Source organism: Microplitis demolitor, chromosome 6 (genome assembly GCF_026212275.2).
Source record: "Microplitis demolitor isolate Queensland-Clemson2020A chromosome 6, iyMicDemo2.1a, whole genome shotgun sequence".
Taxonomy (NCBI): domain Eukaryota; kingdom Metazoa; phylum Arthropoda; class Insecta; order Hymenoptera; family Braconidae; genus Microplitis; species Microplitis demolitor.
The window spans coordinates 12,180,088-12,200,702 of NC_068550.1; the positions used below are offsets into that span (position 1 = coordinate 12,180,088).

Genomic DNA, 20,615 nt, shown 5'->3' on the forward strand with positions numbered 1-20,615 from the left:
ACATAATACACATATAAATATTTCAAACGCCTAGTATAAATTCACATGCATCTGTCATCTGAAAAAAATAATTTCTATTAGCATATAAGTATATTGGAAAAAAAAAAAAAAAATACTTACAATATACAGTTACCCAGTGTGTGAATTCACTGGGTGTTTATGCGAAGGATTTTCTTTGAACCATATATAATTATAAGGAGTGCATTGGACGCTCTCGTCGTGCTTATACTGTTTCAGAGTGCAGTGAATAGTTTTTATAATTATGAATTAACCCAGTACATATAATTTATCGAAGTAACTTTTTTTCAATCCTAATCCTACAAGGTCCTTTTTAATTAGTCTGGTTTACTCAAATTCGATTAAGTAGCCTTACTTCGAATTTTTTTTTCGTTGGACATCAATTTGTGAGGTTAGGTAAAACCCTTTGGCATTATTATTATTATGAGCATGTGTTCATGGTGATTAAAGACTCTATTCTCCATGTATGTGTCAAACACTGATAAGACTACGGCTTCAACTTGTTTCGAAACCTCGGATGACGTCACTACAACAAACTCTGTCAATTCATCAGCGGTCAATTTAAATCCTGAAGCTCCTGCCTTCAAGTGTGTTTCTCCAATTTTCAATTTCGCAACTTCACAAAATAACACAACTAAGTCACGAGGACGTCCCCGCAACGCTGTTCGCATCGCTAAACCAATCTCCTATTCTTTTTTATCTATTTCAGAGCTTTTTCGGAAAGCGTCGGTTAAAAGAACTAGATCTGAGACAGCTGGATCGGTCATTCCATCTGAAGCCTCGCCACCTTCCAAGTTAAGTCATTTTTCTTCATCGCCTCCAGCCATGTCAGTTACATCGTCTCCTGCTGCAGGGTCTCAAAGTAACCCACCCACTCCTGCTTCACTGCCTTCTTCGATCAATCCCGATGGACTATCTCAGCTCTTCTCAAAGCTTGAATCTTAGCGCAGCGAGGATAGAAATTACTTAGATAAGATGAAGAGTGAATTGTTTCTTAAAATTGAGGAAGTGAGTCCTAGTCAAGCTACAAAAATTGTAGAGGTTAAGGAGACATTTACTAAAGAAAATAAAGCATTGCGCTCAGAACTTGATCTTGTCAAGACTCGTTTAACTATTCTCGAGTGCACAGCTGGTCTCCCCAATGCTACAGAAGACAATTCACATGCTCCTTCTGCGCTTACCAGTTTTGAATCTAAACTAATCACCAACAGTATTGATTTATTTAAAAGACATGTTAGACGAAACAATATTGTTATCAGAGGCCTTTCTGTTTCAAACAACGACGCCCTCACAACTGTCGAAAAATTTATTGATGAAAATTTCTCTATCAAGAACTGCATTACTGAGGCCCAAGTTATCTTGTTACTGGTAGAGCACTCGGCGCGATACCGACATGGTCTGGGTTCGATTCCCAGTACGGGCTATCTATATTTTTCTCAATTTATCTATAAATTGTCTTATTGAGAAGGTTTGCATGTTTTAGGTTTCCACTATATTAAATTGGCCAATTCTCTACTACAGCCGTCTTTCTTTGGACCTCATCTTGAATCCCTCGATTCTGAAATCTCGCTAGATAAGTTACTCAAAAGCCTTAAAAAATGCAAGACTGGCAAAGCAGCAGGTGCTGAAGGAATCAGCTACATAATCTTCATAGAACTTCCGGATAACTGAATCCACTATCTCTTGGCTTTATACAATAAAATTCTTAGGTCACTAGTCATCTTGAATTCTTAGGTCACTAGTCACTTCGAATTGGATAATTAAAATTCTTGGCATGAACGATTCAAGACTTCCCAAAATTTGTTTTCTAAGGTCACATTCGCTTAGAGCATCCTTTAATAGTAGTCGCCATAACTGGGTTCAGCAATTTAATGAATTTCTAATAAATATAAATGAGTCTCATATGTTGAACAATCTGGACCTTGGCTGTTGGAAATCACGGAAAGAAGACTTACTTTGCAAATACACTAAGAACCTGAAGTGTTTGGATCTAGAGCGCTACAAACACTCAAGTGCCTGCCAGTTAAGACTGCCGACCCCGCTATACAAAGTGCTTGCAAACTTTGATTCTACGCCGCATCATTTACTGAAGCCCTTAAGTCAGATGCGTCTAGCTAGCAATTTGGCCTGCAAGATTTCAGTTAATAGAGCTGTCATCAAATTTAGCCCACTTAGAAATTTCTCACTATGTCACCTAGAAGCTAAAGATTCGATTCGACATTTTTTACTGGTCTGCCCGTTCTATTCAGATGTAAGACTCAAATTCTGGGACGCCAATTCTCCTTTGGATCACTATCGTCTCTCCCAGTTCCTTTGAGTCTACTGCTCTCCGGATCTTAAAAGACTATTCGCTTACCTAAAACATTGTTTCCAACTGCAACAATCCGATAGTTTCAACTAATTTATTTCGATACATTAAACGTTAAAATTATTGTGTAATTGCCCCTTGCTCATAATGTACTTCTTGCCTATAGTAATAAGGATTGTATCCTAATATAGATTAAATAAAATAAAAATAAATAAAATATTATAATGTGAGTTAACGACTATTACAGCCTCGACACCTTTAATTTTTAATTTTTCACCATCTATTGGTTTATTAATTCTTCATAAATTAATAATAATAATTCATATTCAATTAAAAATGATAAATATGAAATATCTAAATTTAGCAATGCAGGTGGTACGTATAATTTTAGCAGTAACATGCTAGAGAAAAAAAGTTTTTTTTTTTTTAAATGAATGAAAATGTGTAAAAAATTGATTCATAATTTACATTTATTTACTTTTTATAAAAATATTATAAGAATATGTAATTCATTGAATATATATACTGTTTGCTATAGTTTCCGAATCATGCTGGTTAGGGCATGGTTCTATAGCTAAATTGCTATTGGTCCATCAAAATAACTAGTAAAAAGTTACTAGATATGATGAGTGCGTGCAAAATATGTTATGATTGATAAAAATTATTTAATTTAATCTAAAGAATAGTGAAAATACAAATTTTTATCGATGAAATATAATAAATTGTAGTTATTTGTCTACTCACAGTATACAGAAAAAATTTTCGATAATAGAGTTTTTCATTACCATCTCTGGATAGAGTAAAATGATAAATGTGGCGCGTAATTAATTCAAAATTTAAAATAATAATCTCTCTACATCAACAACAATTTTAAAAAATCTTTATCAAAATTGTTTCTCAACTATATATTATAATTATTTAACAATATTTTCAAAACTAACTGTAAGGAGCCAGCAAAAATCGATTAAATCTACATAGATATAATTTGCTGCAATTTTTGGAAATCTATGTAAACATGCTCTATATATCAGTATACCTATGGTTATCTAAAAAATTTCTTTTTGTAGATCTGACGGGGGAGGGGAGGGGGGGGGGGTTATTATGGTTTGTATGCATTGATTAGTGTAAATTTATCAGATTAATCTGGATCTATTGATATTATCTACATTATTCATACAAATGTACATAACGATGTTCTAATTAGCAAATTGTCTCATTCTATTTTATTTTGATTTGATTTTTTTCAGAAAATCATCCATTTTTTTATATGAAAAAGTAATTTAAATATTATTTTGATTTAAAAATCATTTTCATATCCAGTATATATTTATACCACTTTTGTCTAGGTTACTCACATAATATTTTTAACTTCTCACTAAGAAAATCGACGATTTTCAAAAATTTCGGGAAGTTATTATTTTCACCCCGATTTTCGAAAATCGAGTTTTCATCAGATGTCGACGTTTTGAGGACCTAGGAAGCTATTCTGACTATTTTCAGAATGATGTCCGAGTGTGTGTATGTGTGTGTGTGTGTGTGTGTATGTGTGTGTGTGTGTATGTGTGTGTGTGTGTGTGTGTGTGTGTGTGTGTGTGTGTGTGTAAACTCTTTGTAACTTTTGAACTAATGAATCGATTTAGATGGTTGAGGTGGCAATCGAAAGAGCTTGTTGGCCATCAACTTTCCTGAAAATTTCAGATTATTTGATTAAATAGACTCGAAAATATTTGCGAATTACGAAAAAAAAAAAATTTTTTTTTTTAGTTTTTTATTGATTTCTCAAAAACGACTTATACGATCCACTTCAAAATCTAATCAGCTCTAGTACTCAATAGAACGCGTCGATTGCCACCTCAAACATCAAAGTCGGATAATTCGTTCGAGAGTTATCGCGGGAGAAAGAAATGGTGAAAAACGGTTTTTTCTAAATATTTTCGAAACGACTGACGCGATCGATTTCAAATTTTAATCAGATCTAGAATTCAATAAAACGCGCCGATTGCCACGTCAACTATCAAAATCGATTGATTAGTTCAAAAGATATCGGCGTTGAAGTGTCAAAAAAATAACATTTTATGTTATTTTTTCCGGATAAATCATAATATAACGTACTAAAATGTGCCTGATATCATATCAACTCATCTTTTTTATGGTTTCTTTCCATCATATAATGTCATCGAACTTTGTTTTTAGTTTAAATCATATTATCAACAAAAAAATCGATAAAACGTAGTTTTTAATATTTTTATCGGATATTTCATATTTTATTGTTTCTTACATGAGTCAAAACTTATCTCAATCTTGATTTTGATCCCTGACATTGATTTCTGCCTCAATACACTTATTTTACTGAACATAATCAGGATCTAAATTTTAAAAACCGCTTTATTGATGATTTTCGATTCTTAAATTTTCAAACTTCAGCATAACAGGTAACTTATTAGAGCTTGATAAGATCATAAAAAAACAATTGCATGTGATAGCATTTTCGAGCCCGAAGAGCTCGAAAATATATCTACACTAATGTTTTCGAGCTCTTTGAGGTCGAAAACAGCGGGAAGTTTTGGGGCTGGCCCGCAGGGTCAACCGACAGACCGATTTTTTATATTGTATTGGATTGATTACTCATTTTATTGAATTTAAGCGGTTGCGATTCTTGGAGTACTTGGGGCATGCAGAGGTCAAGAACTATGTAACATGATGGTTCATGATTTTAGAGATCTTGGAAGTAATATTTTAAAAATTACGGTTCCTGAGACTAAGACTTACAGTGATAGAACGTTTACAATTGAAGGTGCTTATTACAATACTATCAAACAATATGCTGATCTTCGGTCAAAAAAAATAGATACAAAAATGGAAAATGCAGTAAACAAGTCATCGTCAAAAATAAAATTGCTCAATGTCCGATGCAAATCGCTCAGTACTTAAAGCTACCTAATCCATCAGGATACACGGGTTATAGTTTCAGACGAACTTCAGCAACGCTATTCGCGGATTCTGGTACAGACATTACAATTATTAAACACCACGGCGGTTGGAAGTCTACGAGCACGGCTGAGGGTTATATCGAAGAGTCAGTGAATAATAAAAGAAAGATTTCAAATCAGTTGACTGAGTTTATTAATTTTTCAACTTCTTCCATAAATACAAATCTTTAAGTATCATGTGAACAAGAAGAAGTAAAAAATGAAGTTCAAGAAGCACAAACATGAAACCAATCTGCTGTACCATTTGGACAAAAAGTTTATAATTTTTATAATCGCACTATTAGTTACATTAATTGATCAACATATAATCTAATATTTATAGTTTTAAAAATTAATAAAATAAAAAAAAATAAAATCAATGAATTTTTTTGGAGTAAATAATATTTCTTTTTATCTTATCTATTTTTTATTTGGTAAGTCATTGTTAATAAGAGATTTCTCATTTTTTAGCAGATCTCCGCATCATCGACCTGAAATAAACTTGCTTCTAACTGACTGCCGACACTGAAACTTCAAATTCCGATGCAGATAATCATGAAAAATATAGTGTATGACTCAGGATAAAATACGATTTCAGACTGCGGGTGATGTCAACCCTCGCTTGCGGCTCGGGCAGCCAACTTCACCCTGGTCTGAAATCGTCTTATTTCATCTCTTGTCGCACAATATACACAGAAAAAAAGGAATCCTTGGGTCAAGCAGAAAATCGTTTTCAAAAATAAATTCTTAAATTAAAATATCCTATTTTCTTGTTTTAAAAAAATTTCTCTTGGTAATTTTTTTTTTTCAAATTCCAGTACATAAAGCTCTCAAATAAAGAAATTCAATCTTGATTTAAAAATATAAATTTTTGATTTAAATGTTTTTGGTCTCTCCGAACAAGAAATCAACCTCATTGGCTCAAGAAAATTTAGCTCTTGGTTTTAGAAGATATTCACTCATCCTAAAAACATCGTTCTCTCGAATGTAGTCGATATTGATTTATTTCGATACATCGAGTTCTTGAACGGAGTCACATTTAATTTACTCCAAGTAAAGATCAAATTATTTGAAAATTTGATTTAGTTCAAATTAACTGTTGACTTATCTCAAAACGATTAATTTTAGATTTAAAAAATAAAAAAATTCATTTTAAAATTAAATTATTCATTAATGTCAAATGAAGAATATTTTTATTTTCAATATAATGAATCAGTTCAATTTTAAATTACTTGTTTTTATTAACAATTAAATTCTCAGAATATATACAATTAATTATCAATATATATTTTGATTCTATATTACAATAAAAAAATTTTTTTGTTTACAAAAATAAATGAAAGGTTATGTTATTTATCCTGTCTTCATTGACACCATCAACTGCATGATACCACACTAAAAGGAAACAATCTTATAAGAATTTAGAATCAGAAATGAAAACAAACTTGACTATCTGATATGATTAAAAACATCATAAATAATAATGAACTTACTTTTTTGAGATGAAAACGACATCATTTAAATTAACTTGAATCAGGAAAAAACACCAGATATAATGACTAATAACTACAATAACTCACATTTTTACTGAATACTTTAATTCGAAACAATTTATGTATATGAATTTGTTAATTGTACAATTAATAAACTAATACTATTAGAATATTTGGTGTGTAATATATAATTGCACCCATACGGTGACAGCGCTGAACAGACTAGTTTTATTTTTTTGCAATCATCGGGCGTCTCCGTGTATACACAAAGTAATGGCCGATGTAGAGAAGCAGCATAGACTCGAGTGCCACTGTTACTCGAATGCTGCTATGGACAAAAGCCAAGATCTTGATTTTCTTGTCTTCAATTCATTTTATTTTTGTTTCAAGCAATAACCACTAGTTGGTTTAAGAAATCCGACTTCTTACGTAGAGAAGTTAAATTTCGTAGAATAAAATATTTTATACATAAATGAAGAAATTCCAAATATTAATTTAAAACATAATTTACTTCCTTTAATAATTTTCTTTTTGAACTGAGATGATTTATTATTAACTTAAAACTTCAACCCGTTTGAGTCGAAAAAATAACTTTTTGAATCAAAATAATCAAAATTAAGAGAAAATTTTCTTCAATCAAGATATTTTTCATTTTCCTAAATATTCTCTTGACTCAAAATAATTCTCTTTGGACCAAGATAACCTTTCGGTCAGTGTACTATTAACTCAATGTTAATAATAAATATGAAAAATTTTTTTAATATCACTATTTTAAAATAAAAAGGTTTTTAAAATGTATCTCATTTTAAAAATAAAATCATGATGCAAAAATAAATTAATTTTTTTTTTTTAATATCTTATTTTAATAATAGTTGTAGGGTATATACAAGTGGAAAGAATAACATTTTTATTTATAGTATAATTTTATTATTCTAAAATACATTTTTTTTTCTAAATCTAAAGTACAATTAAAATTATTCTAGTACTATTATATCTTTATGACCCCATGATAATGTGTCTGATGAATCATTTAATATCATTCTTTTGTCGTCATTCCAACTTAATGCTAACTTTTTTTGGCTTATTGTATTTACCTCATGTTTTTCACTTTTTATTATCCACTGACTTTTTACTAAATTATCTTGCTCAAAAAGACATTGTTTATAGTCATTAAATGTTATTGTTCTAATTGTAGCATTTTTTACACCTTTAGCTTTCATTTTATCTGGTTCACCATGAACCCTAAAAGTATAAAGTTTTGCTCTCGAACCAGCATACTCTTCCATTATCTTGCCATTATTTTCATCCTTCATAAGTCCAACAATTTTCGTATTGACCAGTAGAGTATTATGAATATTATTTTGCGGATAGTCTGAGGTATCAAATTTATTTATATCCCGCTTTATCAACCCATAAATATCAGGAACTGTAAAATGATATATCAGACTATCTGAATCTGTGTACATTAATTTTACTTGATTGTGAGGTATTGTTTGCTGTATATAATTATAATGGAAATCGTAAATATAAGTTTTTGAAAGTTCAAGTATAGCAAATCCGATATATATTGTGTTATTATTTTCGGCCCTAGTCTTTCGACCAATAGACCGGGATCACACTGAGTAATTATCTGGAAGGTTTTTTTTGAAATGGAAGATGTTGAATATACGAATTAAACTACTATATATTATACAATTGAAAATGTTGATGATGTGAATACAATAAACTTGATATTAAAATGATTAGGTGGCTAGTCAGCCAACTCTAATTTACAATTAAATGGTTACGATAAAATTCATTTTTAATACTAGAGAGGACTATAAAATTTTGAATACAATATATTCTTCTATAATATTTCCGTGTATTGGAAATGTTCCGGTATTTTGTGATAAAATAAACTTAATGATTACAGTACCTGAATTTGTGGAGAATGGATTACTATTTTTCTGATTTCACTGATTCTAATGTACTGGTCGCGGTGACAATTTGTTTCGACGTTAACTTAATTTCTAACACCTATTTAATCACTAACTGAGACAATATTTAACTAAGCACTAGCAAAATAATTAATAAAATGGAGTGTGAGGACACTTGTACAATTAAATAATAAAATAAAGTGTGAGAACACTTGTAATAAAATAAACTAGTGCGGAACTAGTGTATAAGTATGAGAACATTTGTACTTAAATGTTCTCATTCTTACTGACCCAGGACTGAGAACTGAAAAAACTGAAACTAAATTGAGTGAGACTAACTGAAACTTGAAAAAACTGCCATTATTTAGATATTGCGGCCCTTTTTATGTGTTTTACTTTGTCCTATGTCGTCTATTGTTTGGGGGAAAACTGTGTCCAATCGAAGCACAGTTCCTTTGGGTCCTTTCCCTTTCCTTATAATGTTTTTTCGGGAAAGTAGTAAGGGCACGCTTGAATGCGGGCCTATGTGCGTGCGCAGCCACACATACACCCACATCTACAATATTTTATGCATAACAATATATTAATTTATTTATGATATTATATAATAGAAATTTATATATCTTTTTTTATGAATTTTCCTTATTTAGAAATAATAAATTTACTTATTTCATTTATATAAAATTTTATATCTATTCGCATGATTTTTTATTTATTTAACTTTTATTAATTTCCTTGTAATGATTTTATTGTCAAAAATAATTATATATTTAATGAATTTCATCATTGATTAGCGTCCCGCCGATTCATGTACTCATTCTCACAAATTTACTAATGTAATATTAATAGTTTATTTGTTTGATTGATAGGAGTTATTAATTTTAATTGTTACGTCCTGGATAGCGAACACAAGTTATTCAGTCCCTTAATTTTAAGTCAAAGCACTTAAGCCATTAACTCGGGTAACAGGGACCAGGCTATTTAGTGTCGAGTATGTCAACATACGAAAATAGGATGTACGAGGTGAATGGATGTGTCTTATTACTAGATAAATAAACAATTAATTAAACTTACAGTTGGTTTATTTAATATAATAAATTGTCAGGATACAAGATTTGGCTGAGCTGGAGACCCGATTGTTGATTGAGATTCGATTCGTATCAAATTGTTGTTGGTTGAGATTCGTTTCGAAATAAATTGTTTTCAGGTGGCTTGATAGTTGGTTTCGAATCTTGAGTGTTAAGAATTGTTAATGTGAATGAACAAAGGGGTTTACTTATACTCGGCAGTTGACAATCTGTCTGAATATACACTTTCAAAATGACAAAATTTATTTGAATGTGAATAATAAAATTTTAAATATCAACAATATTCAATAGAAATAATTTAATTGATTAAATTATTTATAATATTGAATAAAAGAATTAAAAATCGAAATTATTTTGACAATGATTCAATTAAATTGTATAAAGTCTGAATTCAATTAGTAACGACTGGAACAAAGAAATTAAATTTCAATATTTTAACATAATAAAATTATACGTAATCAAGAGCTTAATAATTAGTGGACGCAGAGGACTAATTTGCGGCGGTTTCTATAGGTGCTATCAGAGGCGAGGGGTAACACGCGCGACCTTGATTTGATTTTGTTACCAAGAACTAGTGTTATTAAGATGAGTTGAACAATTGCGGGGTGTGGTGTAGAAAGTAAGCGAACGTGACCATCTTGGGTAGAAGCTTCTAGAACAATGACTCACACTTAAAAAACAGAAGCCGAGTCCCATGTTAATAAATAGCGATTATTTTAGTTTTTTAATTATTTATTATTAATTAGATTCATGATTTAAGTGGTTACGGATTATTAATCCCTAGGTTTTTATTTTTAGATAAATTATATTTACTTTCTTCTATCGTTGTCGGTTCAAATGTTTTAATCATTTTTAATCATTATTGGATGATTATTAAATAATCTAAAATTGTTATTGGCACGGTTAAATAAGAGGAACAATAGAATTACAATGGTGTTTTTAAATTGTCATAATTCTAATTATTCATCAAGTTATTTAGAGTTGAACATAGATATAGTTACATGTGTTAGTGAGAAGTGACGGAATACGTCACGAGAAGGGGCGATAGAAAATGAGTCGTGAGATTGGTCTTAAGAGGAGATTTTATAAATCTAGATTTGATTAGTCCATGAGCCCTATTTTAGATTATTAATTGGACGATTAAACGAGCACGCCGAAGGCGTGCGAAGTTTGATCGTAATTATACTACGAGCCTCGTTCGAAGAGATTAATAATAATAATAGTATATTTATTACTAGGTAGTTACTTCGATGGTCACTAGAGTGCACAACTTGTTTAGAGTAATCCAAAAAAATTAGGCCCTCTTACCTCGAATTCCCCCTATGTCTCTCATATTTTAGAGTTACACGTGCTCGTTTAGTCGTCAAATTATACTACGAGCCTCGTTCTCGACATTAATAATAATAATAGTATATTTATTACCAGGTAGCAGTTTAGAGATATTGGCCCAATTTTCTATTCATTTATTTATCTGTTTTATTTCTTTTCCTTTAAATCTTTCCAATAAAAATTTCAAGTACACATACATTAACAACTAAAGAAACTTCTGTACGGCTGGACAATTATTATTTGTTACTCGACTACAGCTCTAGAAAACGTTTCATTGTCTGCTGTAATCGGTCTGTTGTAGACCCGTGCAAACATCTCTGATCCACCTGACCAATTCGCTGTTTTCCTGATGGAATCCAAACTAACCTCCTTGCAGTAAGCCGCTGAAGTTGCGGCATGTCTCGTAGAGTGCCCTGAGAACACCGTGGTGTCTACTCCGCTCTTGGTCAAAATCATCTTTATCCATCTACTAATGGTCTGACTCGAGACGACTTTAAAGGGTTTTTTAGTAGATATGAACAGTTCCTTCAACTCCCCTCGCGCTGCCTTTGATTTTCCGATATAACACTTCAGCGTTGTCGCCACACACAAGTCTGGTTTCTGTTTAAAGAACGGTACTACCAGCAATAGCTGCAAGCGGCCCGGACCTGATGTCTTCACCAACTTCGTGATTTTAATCTCTAATGCGCTTCTTCTTGTCACAATATTATCTATTTCTATCGCTACCAATGTTTGAGCCCGATGAGTGGTGCATAATGCTAATAATGTTACCACTTTTAGCGCAATCGCTGTAACTGACAGTTCTTCCAGTGGGAATAATCCCACTAAATAATTGAGAACCTTCGATATATCCCAAGTGATAGTATATCTAGGTGATGCCGGTTTCAGTCTAAATGCCCCCTTCATAAATCTAGCTACAAGAGGATCTGCTCCGATTTATTCTCTAGCTATCAGGGAAACTTCCGATCTTAGTGTGTTCAGCCATGAGTACGACACTCCTTGTTTTTGTTTGTTAGTTAAGAATCGTAGGATAGTTTTGTTATCCGGTTCTAACGGGTCGATGTTGTCCAACGTGCAAAACTCGCTCCATTGTTGAAGGGCTGACTGGTATTGCTTTAACGTTGAGTCTGCTAGCGACGCTAGCATCTTTCTATTGTGTCTTGGACTTGAGATTTCTCGCCGTAGGACCCGTGTTCCTCGCACCTTGTTGGCTTTGTCTGAAGGGCACCTTCTGATTCTGGCGAAACGGAAGGCGTGGACGGAACTGGCCTCAGCTGCTCTGTTGAATGGGATCGGGCCTGCGACCCACCGGGCGAAACGAGTTTAAATTCTTATTCTGATTGCTTCCACTTCTAGTCGCTGTCTTGGGAGCGGACACCACCTCCTCCGCTGTCTTTATCGTCTTAATATTATCAACCAGATACTTACCAAACAAAAACTCATCTGTTTTCGCTTTTTCTAGAGTATCTTTCGTCACTTTTTCGAAGGTGCGTATTATTGTTGCGTTCCTAGATATCGACTGCTGATGGAAAGCGTCCACCAGAATTTTTGAAGCCTCAACCAATTTTTCAAATGTATCCTCAACATTTATGCCCTCAGTTTCTGTTAACAGAGTCGAAGCCACCGAGCCTACCACCATCAGAGCTGGCCCAATAGCGTTTTGTGTTTTCATTCTGAACGAATCTCTTTTCTTAGCACTGGCTGATAATTTTGATTCTATCGCCAAGTTAATTTACGGGGCTTCGAAACCCTCTGACCTCACGTATTTTGTCAATAGTTTCTCTCTCTCCTCTGCATCTAGACTTTTTCCGGCCCAATATTTCAGACGCTTTTTTATAGACAGATGCAATTTTAATAAAGAACCTTTTGCCTCCGATGGGTCCTTGCCCAAGATATTTTTCAACTCTTCTGGCAGACAATTTTCAATTTCCTCCCCCTCCAGGTCTACATTCTCGTCCTTATCTACAACCAGAAAAATAACAACTGTGACAGAAAAATAGCAACAGTTCGGTATTACACCACTGGATGTCGGTGAATCCTCAGTCCACCCTAACTAACTTTTTATGTCTTGTTGTTAAACACAAGTGCATAGAATTAACAATCATTATTAATTATTTACAAATAATTATTGCTCATATTCGACAGACCTCATTACTGATCAGTTCTGCCGCTCGTGCAGACGCTACACCTTTCTGTCTTGGCATGTACTGCCTGTCAAGGTGTAAACGTAACATGTGAGTGCCGTATGCATCCATAGCGTATCTAGCGGCAGTCTTACCTCCCGTGTAAGCGTGAGCCTAGTTCCGCCATCATTTTTTTTTTGTTTACACCCATTAGCGAAATATCGTGAGCCAATTACCTTTTTCCGAATCAGATCCCTCATCGTTCTTTAATAACTCCTCTATTTTCGATGCAACATTTTGATTCTCGTCACGAATGTCTCCTTCACTGCCATACTCTGACCCGTTCTCATCATCTTATTTCTCGGCGTTCTCTCGCTCTTTAAGCGACGACTCTTTATCCTGCCTCAGCTCTGTTGCTAAATCTTCAACCGATCCCATGTTTTTCATCTTTGACATTTTAGTCCTCTTGTTATTAAGTTAATTATTATTAAAATAACTTAATTATTATTATTTTATTAACCGTAAAAAAAAAATGCTTTCAATGTTAACTTGATGTTCACTCTAGTGCACAGCAAAGAGATATGAGAGACATAGGAGGAGTTCGAGGTAAGAGGGCCTAATTTTTTTGGATTACTCTAAACAAGTTGTGCACTCTAGTGACCATCAAGGTAACTACCTGGTAATAAATATATTATTATTATTATTATTATTAATCTCGACAATGAGGCTCGTAGTATAATTACCGATTGCAATTGTTAAGTAATCCGGAATTGTTTGTGGCTTGCTTGGATGATATATATATATATTGTGACATTTCAAATTGCACTACATAATTCAACGCCGACACGTGGTCACTTTCCTTGTTAAGTCGCAAGTTATTGTTTATTCCTATAGCTATATTTTGTTTTTTTAACGTAAGGTTAAGTTATTTTGACAGTTGCAGTACATTTACTTGGCCGATCCCGACGTTCGAATAATTCTCCCGCGTAAATTAAAAGTATTAATTCGTTCAGTTGGCAGCGGGGTACGAGAAAGATCCGAGACTCGCAAAATTAGTCCTAGTTATAATAGTATAAGGTAGTTAAGTTGGTCTTATTAGCTGTAAGATAGGTACTCGTTTGCTGGTCACCAGAGCCCAAGAGGAAATGGCTGAGTCGCGGACCGTCATCTCACGGCCCGAGAAGTTAGCAGCTGGCCCCAGCCGAGGGACGACCTCTGGAAATTACCGCTAGCGGAAATGTCCGAATTTGACAGCGGATCGTGATTTCGCCTGCCGAACGAACAACATCTTCGAACAGCGTAGTTAATTGACACGAACAGCTAGAGCAACGGATTTCACAGCCGATAGTAGCATGTAGCGAGTAATTACCCGGAAAACCGGAGTGACTTCGACGTGACCGACCGTCTCAGTGGAAGTGGAAACTGACCGGTACACTGGAAATGACTGTCGGGTTGAGGCCGTATCGACGCGCCGCCAAGTGAGGAAGCCCGGAACTAAAGGCGGGAACCGGAGAAGAAAAACAGACGACGCCATTCTGGATCGTACCTCGAATTAACTGACACGTGCTTTACGGGAATATAAATTGCTTGTGAACAATTGTAAGATAAAGCGTATAAAAATTGCTGTAATTAACTCGTGATAAAGATTCCGACTTCGGAAAGTAAATTCGGGTTGCGACGATTAATCCTGGTCATCACACCAGGACTGCAGTCCGAGGTAATTGTTGGGAGGAGGTTCCGAATCTTGCGGAGGTATTCTGACGTCGTCACCGGCGAGCCAATTAACCTCATTGACCACGTGGAGCCGAGAGTATTCAGGACTTCAAGATCATCGACCGGTGAGCGAGTCTACTAAACTTGTTTCGAGGGATAACTCGAGTTGAAGCCGAGGAGTGGTGTAACTCCACAGATTTAAATCTTATAGTGGGTCAGGCGTTCACAACTCGACTTATCCCGCTGGTACAATTGTTCTGTTGTTTTTTTTTGAAATTTGATATGATTACTTGTGAATTACCTTAGTGGATAGTTGTTTACCGCGCATTGCGAGTCTCGTTATTTGCCGTTCCGATTCTTTGTATTCTGAGTAGTATAACCGTTATCAGCCTAGTAGTTAAGTAAACATTTGGACGTTAATTAACGTAGTAATCCGAATTACCGACGGGTGTTAAGTCAAGGGAATTGACATCACTTGGCCGCTAAGTTGCGAATCGCGGGATACCCGGAGTTTACGTGTTGTTACACTAATTATTTCGAGTCATTAGAATAAATAGCATAAGTCAGTACGTTGTGATAGTAAAATTTGTAGTTGTTTACATTATATCGAGTCACTCGCCGAACCCGGCTAGATTACCATAAGAATTGACTAGAATGTCAAGTCAGTCGAGCAATACTACAGAACTTTAATTGTCATCGATTTGTTATATTAATTTACTTGATGCTAAATATACTATAGAATTGTCTAGTTGACTGTAAGTTATTTGACGATAATTGTAAGTGCCTACCCTATTCCCGATCCGCCACCCTGAGCCGCCTGCGTCCGAGTATCGAATTCGGTGATTGAGACATCACCTGGCGCCCAACAACTGCAGCAGCCGAATCAGGTACGTCAACGAGATTGTGCGGGAATAGTTCAACTGACGGATTCCAGTCGAGCTAATCCTCGGTCACAATATATATATATATATATATATATAAGAAAAGAATGAAACATTATGGTGTTTTTAATTTATTATTATTTCAATTATTTATTGAGTTATTCAAATAGTTATTTTATTGTTATTTCTATATGTGTTAGTGAGGTACAAGGTGGCACGCGTCGCAAGCAATAATAATAACAAAAGAAAGATGAGTCATAAATCACACGTTCGAAGCAATTTTTAGATCAAGGTTATTGGAAGAGTTTTTATTTTAAATAACTAATAGCAGATTAAACGAAATAGTAGATTCCTTGAACGATCTCTGGTGTTCAGTTAGTTGGTACAGTAGTTTTTATCTAATCTCTTTTCTTTACCCACAGGTTTATTATAATTCTCTAGTGTTGTTATAGATAGGTGGCTATGAATCTAGTCATTATCTATAAGATGTTAAAATTTTATTATTATGACTGTGTGCTCTGCTGCGATATGTTATGGTTGTCCGATAATATGCAGTTAGTTAATTGATATCTTATTTATTTTCTCGTAGAATATTGCGTCTTAATTGTGAATTCTTTTTTATATTATTACGTTTCCGGTGATATAGAGTTCCTGTTTATATCAACAATTTTGACAGCTTATCTGACCTTGGACATATTTAATTTTTTAATTTATAATTTTCATCTTTTCTTTATGAATATATTTTATTTTATATATATATTATAAATATATATATATATATATATATATATATATATATATATATATATATATATATATACATATGTATATATATTGTAACATGATAAAAAATATGACAACGACTTGTGGTTTGAATTTATTTGAAATCATCAATAGTTACTGAATAAGCAATTTCTAGTGACATCTAGAATAAAAAATGTCGACTTCGACCGAGCAAACGATCCAACGCATGGATTGAAAAAAAGAGAGATCCGGGAGAGACGTTGTACTGAACGGCCGCGTTTTTGTATTTGAACAATTCGACTCGACCAAACGAAAAATTCCAAATCCGATTTCTGAACAGCTCGATTTACGCCGTGAAGAACAATCCGAGGTTGAAAAGCGAACAATTAACCGCGACGAATAAATCGCTTCTCGTGAACAAGTAAACAAGCCGAAGCCTCGGCATGTGAACGGAGTAAAGTGTACGACCGACTTATTTCGTTTAATAAACAAGTGAAACGCGTTGGTGCAAATGATAATTAATTTAATCATTAATTACGCGCAATAATTATGTGCTAGTGAAATTACGCGTTACCGAAATATAAAATATTATTTTATTTTATTTGAGTATTTCTGAGAATTGCAGATTATCTCTTTCTCATTTGTTGTGGCGGTCGAGTCTTGCTATGTGAAATACTCTGACGTCACCGTTCGAATATTTCGTTAAGAACTACGTCGTGTGTGTTTGTGAAATAAAATAAGTGTATTTCAATTTCGTCAAACGACTGTTTTTTTCCGAGCAATGAACTAACTTTGCTGCGATCAATTACGATTTTTTTTATGTATAATTTGGTTTATATCGAGTCAAGCCAACAACGGCATTTATTTTTTTGTAATCGATAATTTGTGTGAAACCGACCAATTATTTAGTTTATGTAATATACGACTAATTTTCGTGTTAATTCTGATCAATCATTTATCGTAATCTTAAGTGCCTGACCATTCCCCGATCCGCCACCCTGAGCCGACATTTTTTTGATAATTATTTATTTGGCGATTATAAAATCACCTGGCGCCCAACTTAAAAATTTTGACAAGGTGGCCAAATAGTAAGTGTACTCGGATTTCACTCCGGTAGATTCCCGGTGGTGAAAAACCCGTTACAATATATACATATATATATATATATATATATATATATATATATATTTATATATATATATATTTATATATATATATATATATATATATATATATATATATATATATATATATACAGTAGAACTCCAATTATCCGAACTCCGACTATCCAAATCGCCTATTATCCGAATCACAAAAAATTGTTCAAAAAAAGTCTAAGTGCGCTATTATTCTTCCCCCCGCAAAGCCTGTGTTTGCGCGTCAAGTCTTGACTTGACTTGTCTTAACTTGCCGTTGTGCCTACACTGACTTCCCCCTGCGAAGTCAGTGTAGGCACAACGGCAAGTTAAGTTCCGGCGCATTGCAGTCACGGCGCACCTGTCATTGTTTGTTTTGATTAGCCAGTGTGCTATTGACCTTGCCCGAGGACGCTACTCTTTCGCTACGGCTTACTTTTGTTTGTGCGTGTACAATACTGTGTTGTTTTAATACCATGGCTTCGAAAAGAAAACGTGTTGTGCTATCGTTAGCGGACAAACTGAAAATTATAGAGCAACTCGATAAAGGTGTAACGGGTAAGAAGTTGTCTGAGATTTATGGTGTTGGACAAGCAACAATTTCTGACATTAAAAACAGTAAGTCAACACTTTTAAACTTTGTTTCGGTGCTTGAAAATGAAGATGGAAGTTCCTCCAGGAAAACAATGAAGACAGCAACCAACAAAAATTTGGAAGATGCCGTGTTTAAATGGTTTTTGCAGCAACGTTCTATGGGAAATCCGATTTCAGGTCCAATCCTTTGTGAAAAAGCCAAAATCTTAGCAGAAAAGCTTGGTTATTCATCTTTTAAGGCTAGTAACGGCTGGCTAAGGAATTTTAAATTCAGGCATGGTATAGAGTTAGATTTGGCTGGTGAGAAGCTTTCAGCAGACTCTGCAGCTGCTGAAAATTTTATTGAAAAATTTAAAACTGCATCAGAATCCTATGATCCGGAGTTTGTTTATAATGCCGATGAAACTGGCCTTGTTTGGAAAGCATTACCAAAAACCACTTAAGCTTCTAGAAGGGAATCTAGTGCCCCTGGACATAAGGTCAGTAAAGAATGTGTTACAGCGCTTAACTGTGCCAACTCCACTGGAAATCATAAACTGCCACTTTTTTTGATAGGAAAATCAAGAAATCCAAGAGCATTTAAAAACGTAAAAAAACTTCCACTCTTCTACAAAAGTCAACCCAAGGCCTGGATGACTGCAGCTTTGTTTACCGAATGGTATGATGAAGTGTTTATTCCTGAAGTGAAAAAGCACCAAAAATCGGTGGGAAAAGAAGGCAGTAAGGTGCTTTTAATTGTTGATAACGCAGCCACTCATCCTACAACAGAACTGTTGGAAAGAGAGAATGGGTAGTTTAAAACGACGTTTTTGCCTCCCAATGTTACAAGTTTGCTGCAACCCATGGACCAGTCTGTTATTGAAACAATGAAGCGCCATTACAGAAGGCAACTGCTGAGAAAACTGCTGATCGAAGGTGCTGGAGATGAAGAATTGGTTTTGGCAAATCATATCAAAATAAATTTAAAGGACTGCTGTTACATGGTAGTGGAAACTTGGAGTTTGGTTACGGCAGTGACGCTAAGACGTGCGTGGAATAAACTGAAAGGCCTACCGTCTGAGAAGAACAAAAAAAAAGAATCTGAAGAAAATGAGAAACAAGAATATGGAGAGGATGATGATGATGAAGATGCGTTGTCACTAGAGGAAATAAGAAAAATGATTGTAAAAATTCCTGGTTGTACAGAAGTAAGTGCTGAAGATGTAGGAGAGTGGATGGCTTGTGACACGTCTGACCCTGGTTTTCAAATTTTCAATGACGATGAAATTGTTGTAAGTGTGAGAGAAGATGTTGAAGTGGAAGTGGAAGAAGAACTTTCTGCTGATGTTGAAGTAGACGCTGGACCATCAGCTAGTGAAGCATTTGCCGGCCTCGAGACTGCTTTGAAGTGGATGGAGCGTCAGCCCGAGTGTGATCCCTTGCAACTGCTCACCGTCAAGCGAATGCGTGACCTGGCTGCCCGAAAACGGTTGAAGACCGCAAAACAGCTTACATTGACGGAGATGTTTAAAAAACAATGATTTTTATTTCTAAACTTGTACATAAGTACATTTTATTTATATTTAAAACATGTGAAAATTTCATGTTTTTTTCATTTAATTCAATAAAAAAATAGTGCAATATCAAAACGTAGCTTTTATTCTCTCCAATGGCAATTTTTTTTTAAAAAATCCGATTATCAGCATAACTGACAAATGGCACAGGTTCTTAATAATTTATATTTTAAAATTTTAATATTTTGTCTTTAGGGAACGTAACTCGAATATCACTCATTCTCAAACAATCAACTCTATGCTCATTATATGATTTTTTTACTCGAAAATGATTGAGGCATATATCACACAAGTATAATTTCCAATGATGTTTTGAAATTTGATTGCCAACTAACCGCGAATGATTTCTTATTAATGTACAATGAAATGCACTTTTAACTGTTTTTAAATCATAATAAACCTCATTATTGCTATAAATACTTTCAATAAGAAAAAGATAAATTCTTTTCTTCTCTGGATTAGATTTACTTAAATATACTGGAACTAAAATTTCTTTATCATTATAATCAGATGTTTTTAGTAATCCATAAACATTAATCGCTAAATCATTGAGTTTTTCGAAACGCGGAATATCTTGCAGCGGGGTTGGAAAATGAATACCTTCATACTTGAGAACTTCGCTGTAATCTGGATCGGTTGATGTTCGTTCTGGATGTGGTGATGAATATAACGTAGCCATCACACACCATAATAGGCAGCGATCATCATCAAAGTTCTGAATGTTTAGTATGGCTTTTTTATCTTGAATAA

The 20,615-nt window shown here is 34.1% G+C and overlaps 2 protein-coding genes across 2 annotated transcripts; both read left to right on the forward strand.

Moving 5' to 3' along the window:
- Positions 1–18,194: 18,194 nt before the first annotated feature.
- LOC128668013 (tigger transposable element-derived protein 2-like) lies at positions 18,195–18,755 on the forward strand. Its single transcript, XM_053740161.1, has one exon. The coding sequence runs from the start codon at positions 18,195–18,197 to the stop codon at positions 18,753–18,755; it is 561 nt and encodes a 186-aa protein (XP_053596136.1).
- A 423-nt stretch (positions 18,756–19,178) lies between these two features.
- Positions 19,179–19,832, forward strand: LOC103576033 (jerky protein homolog-like). The gene has a single exon (XM_008556057.3). It carries the CDS (start codon positions 19,179–19,181, stop codon positions 19,830–19,832), a length of 654 nt encoding a protein of 217 aa, XP_008554279.3.
- Positions 19,833–20,615: the final 783 nt, after the last annotated feature.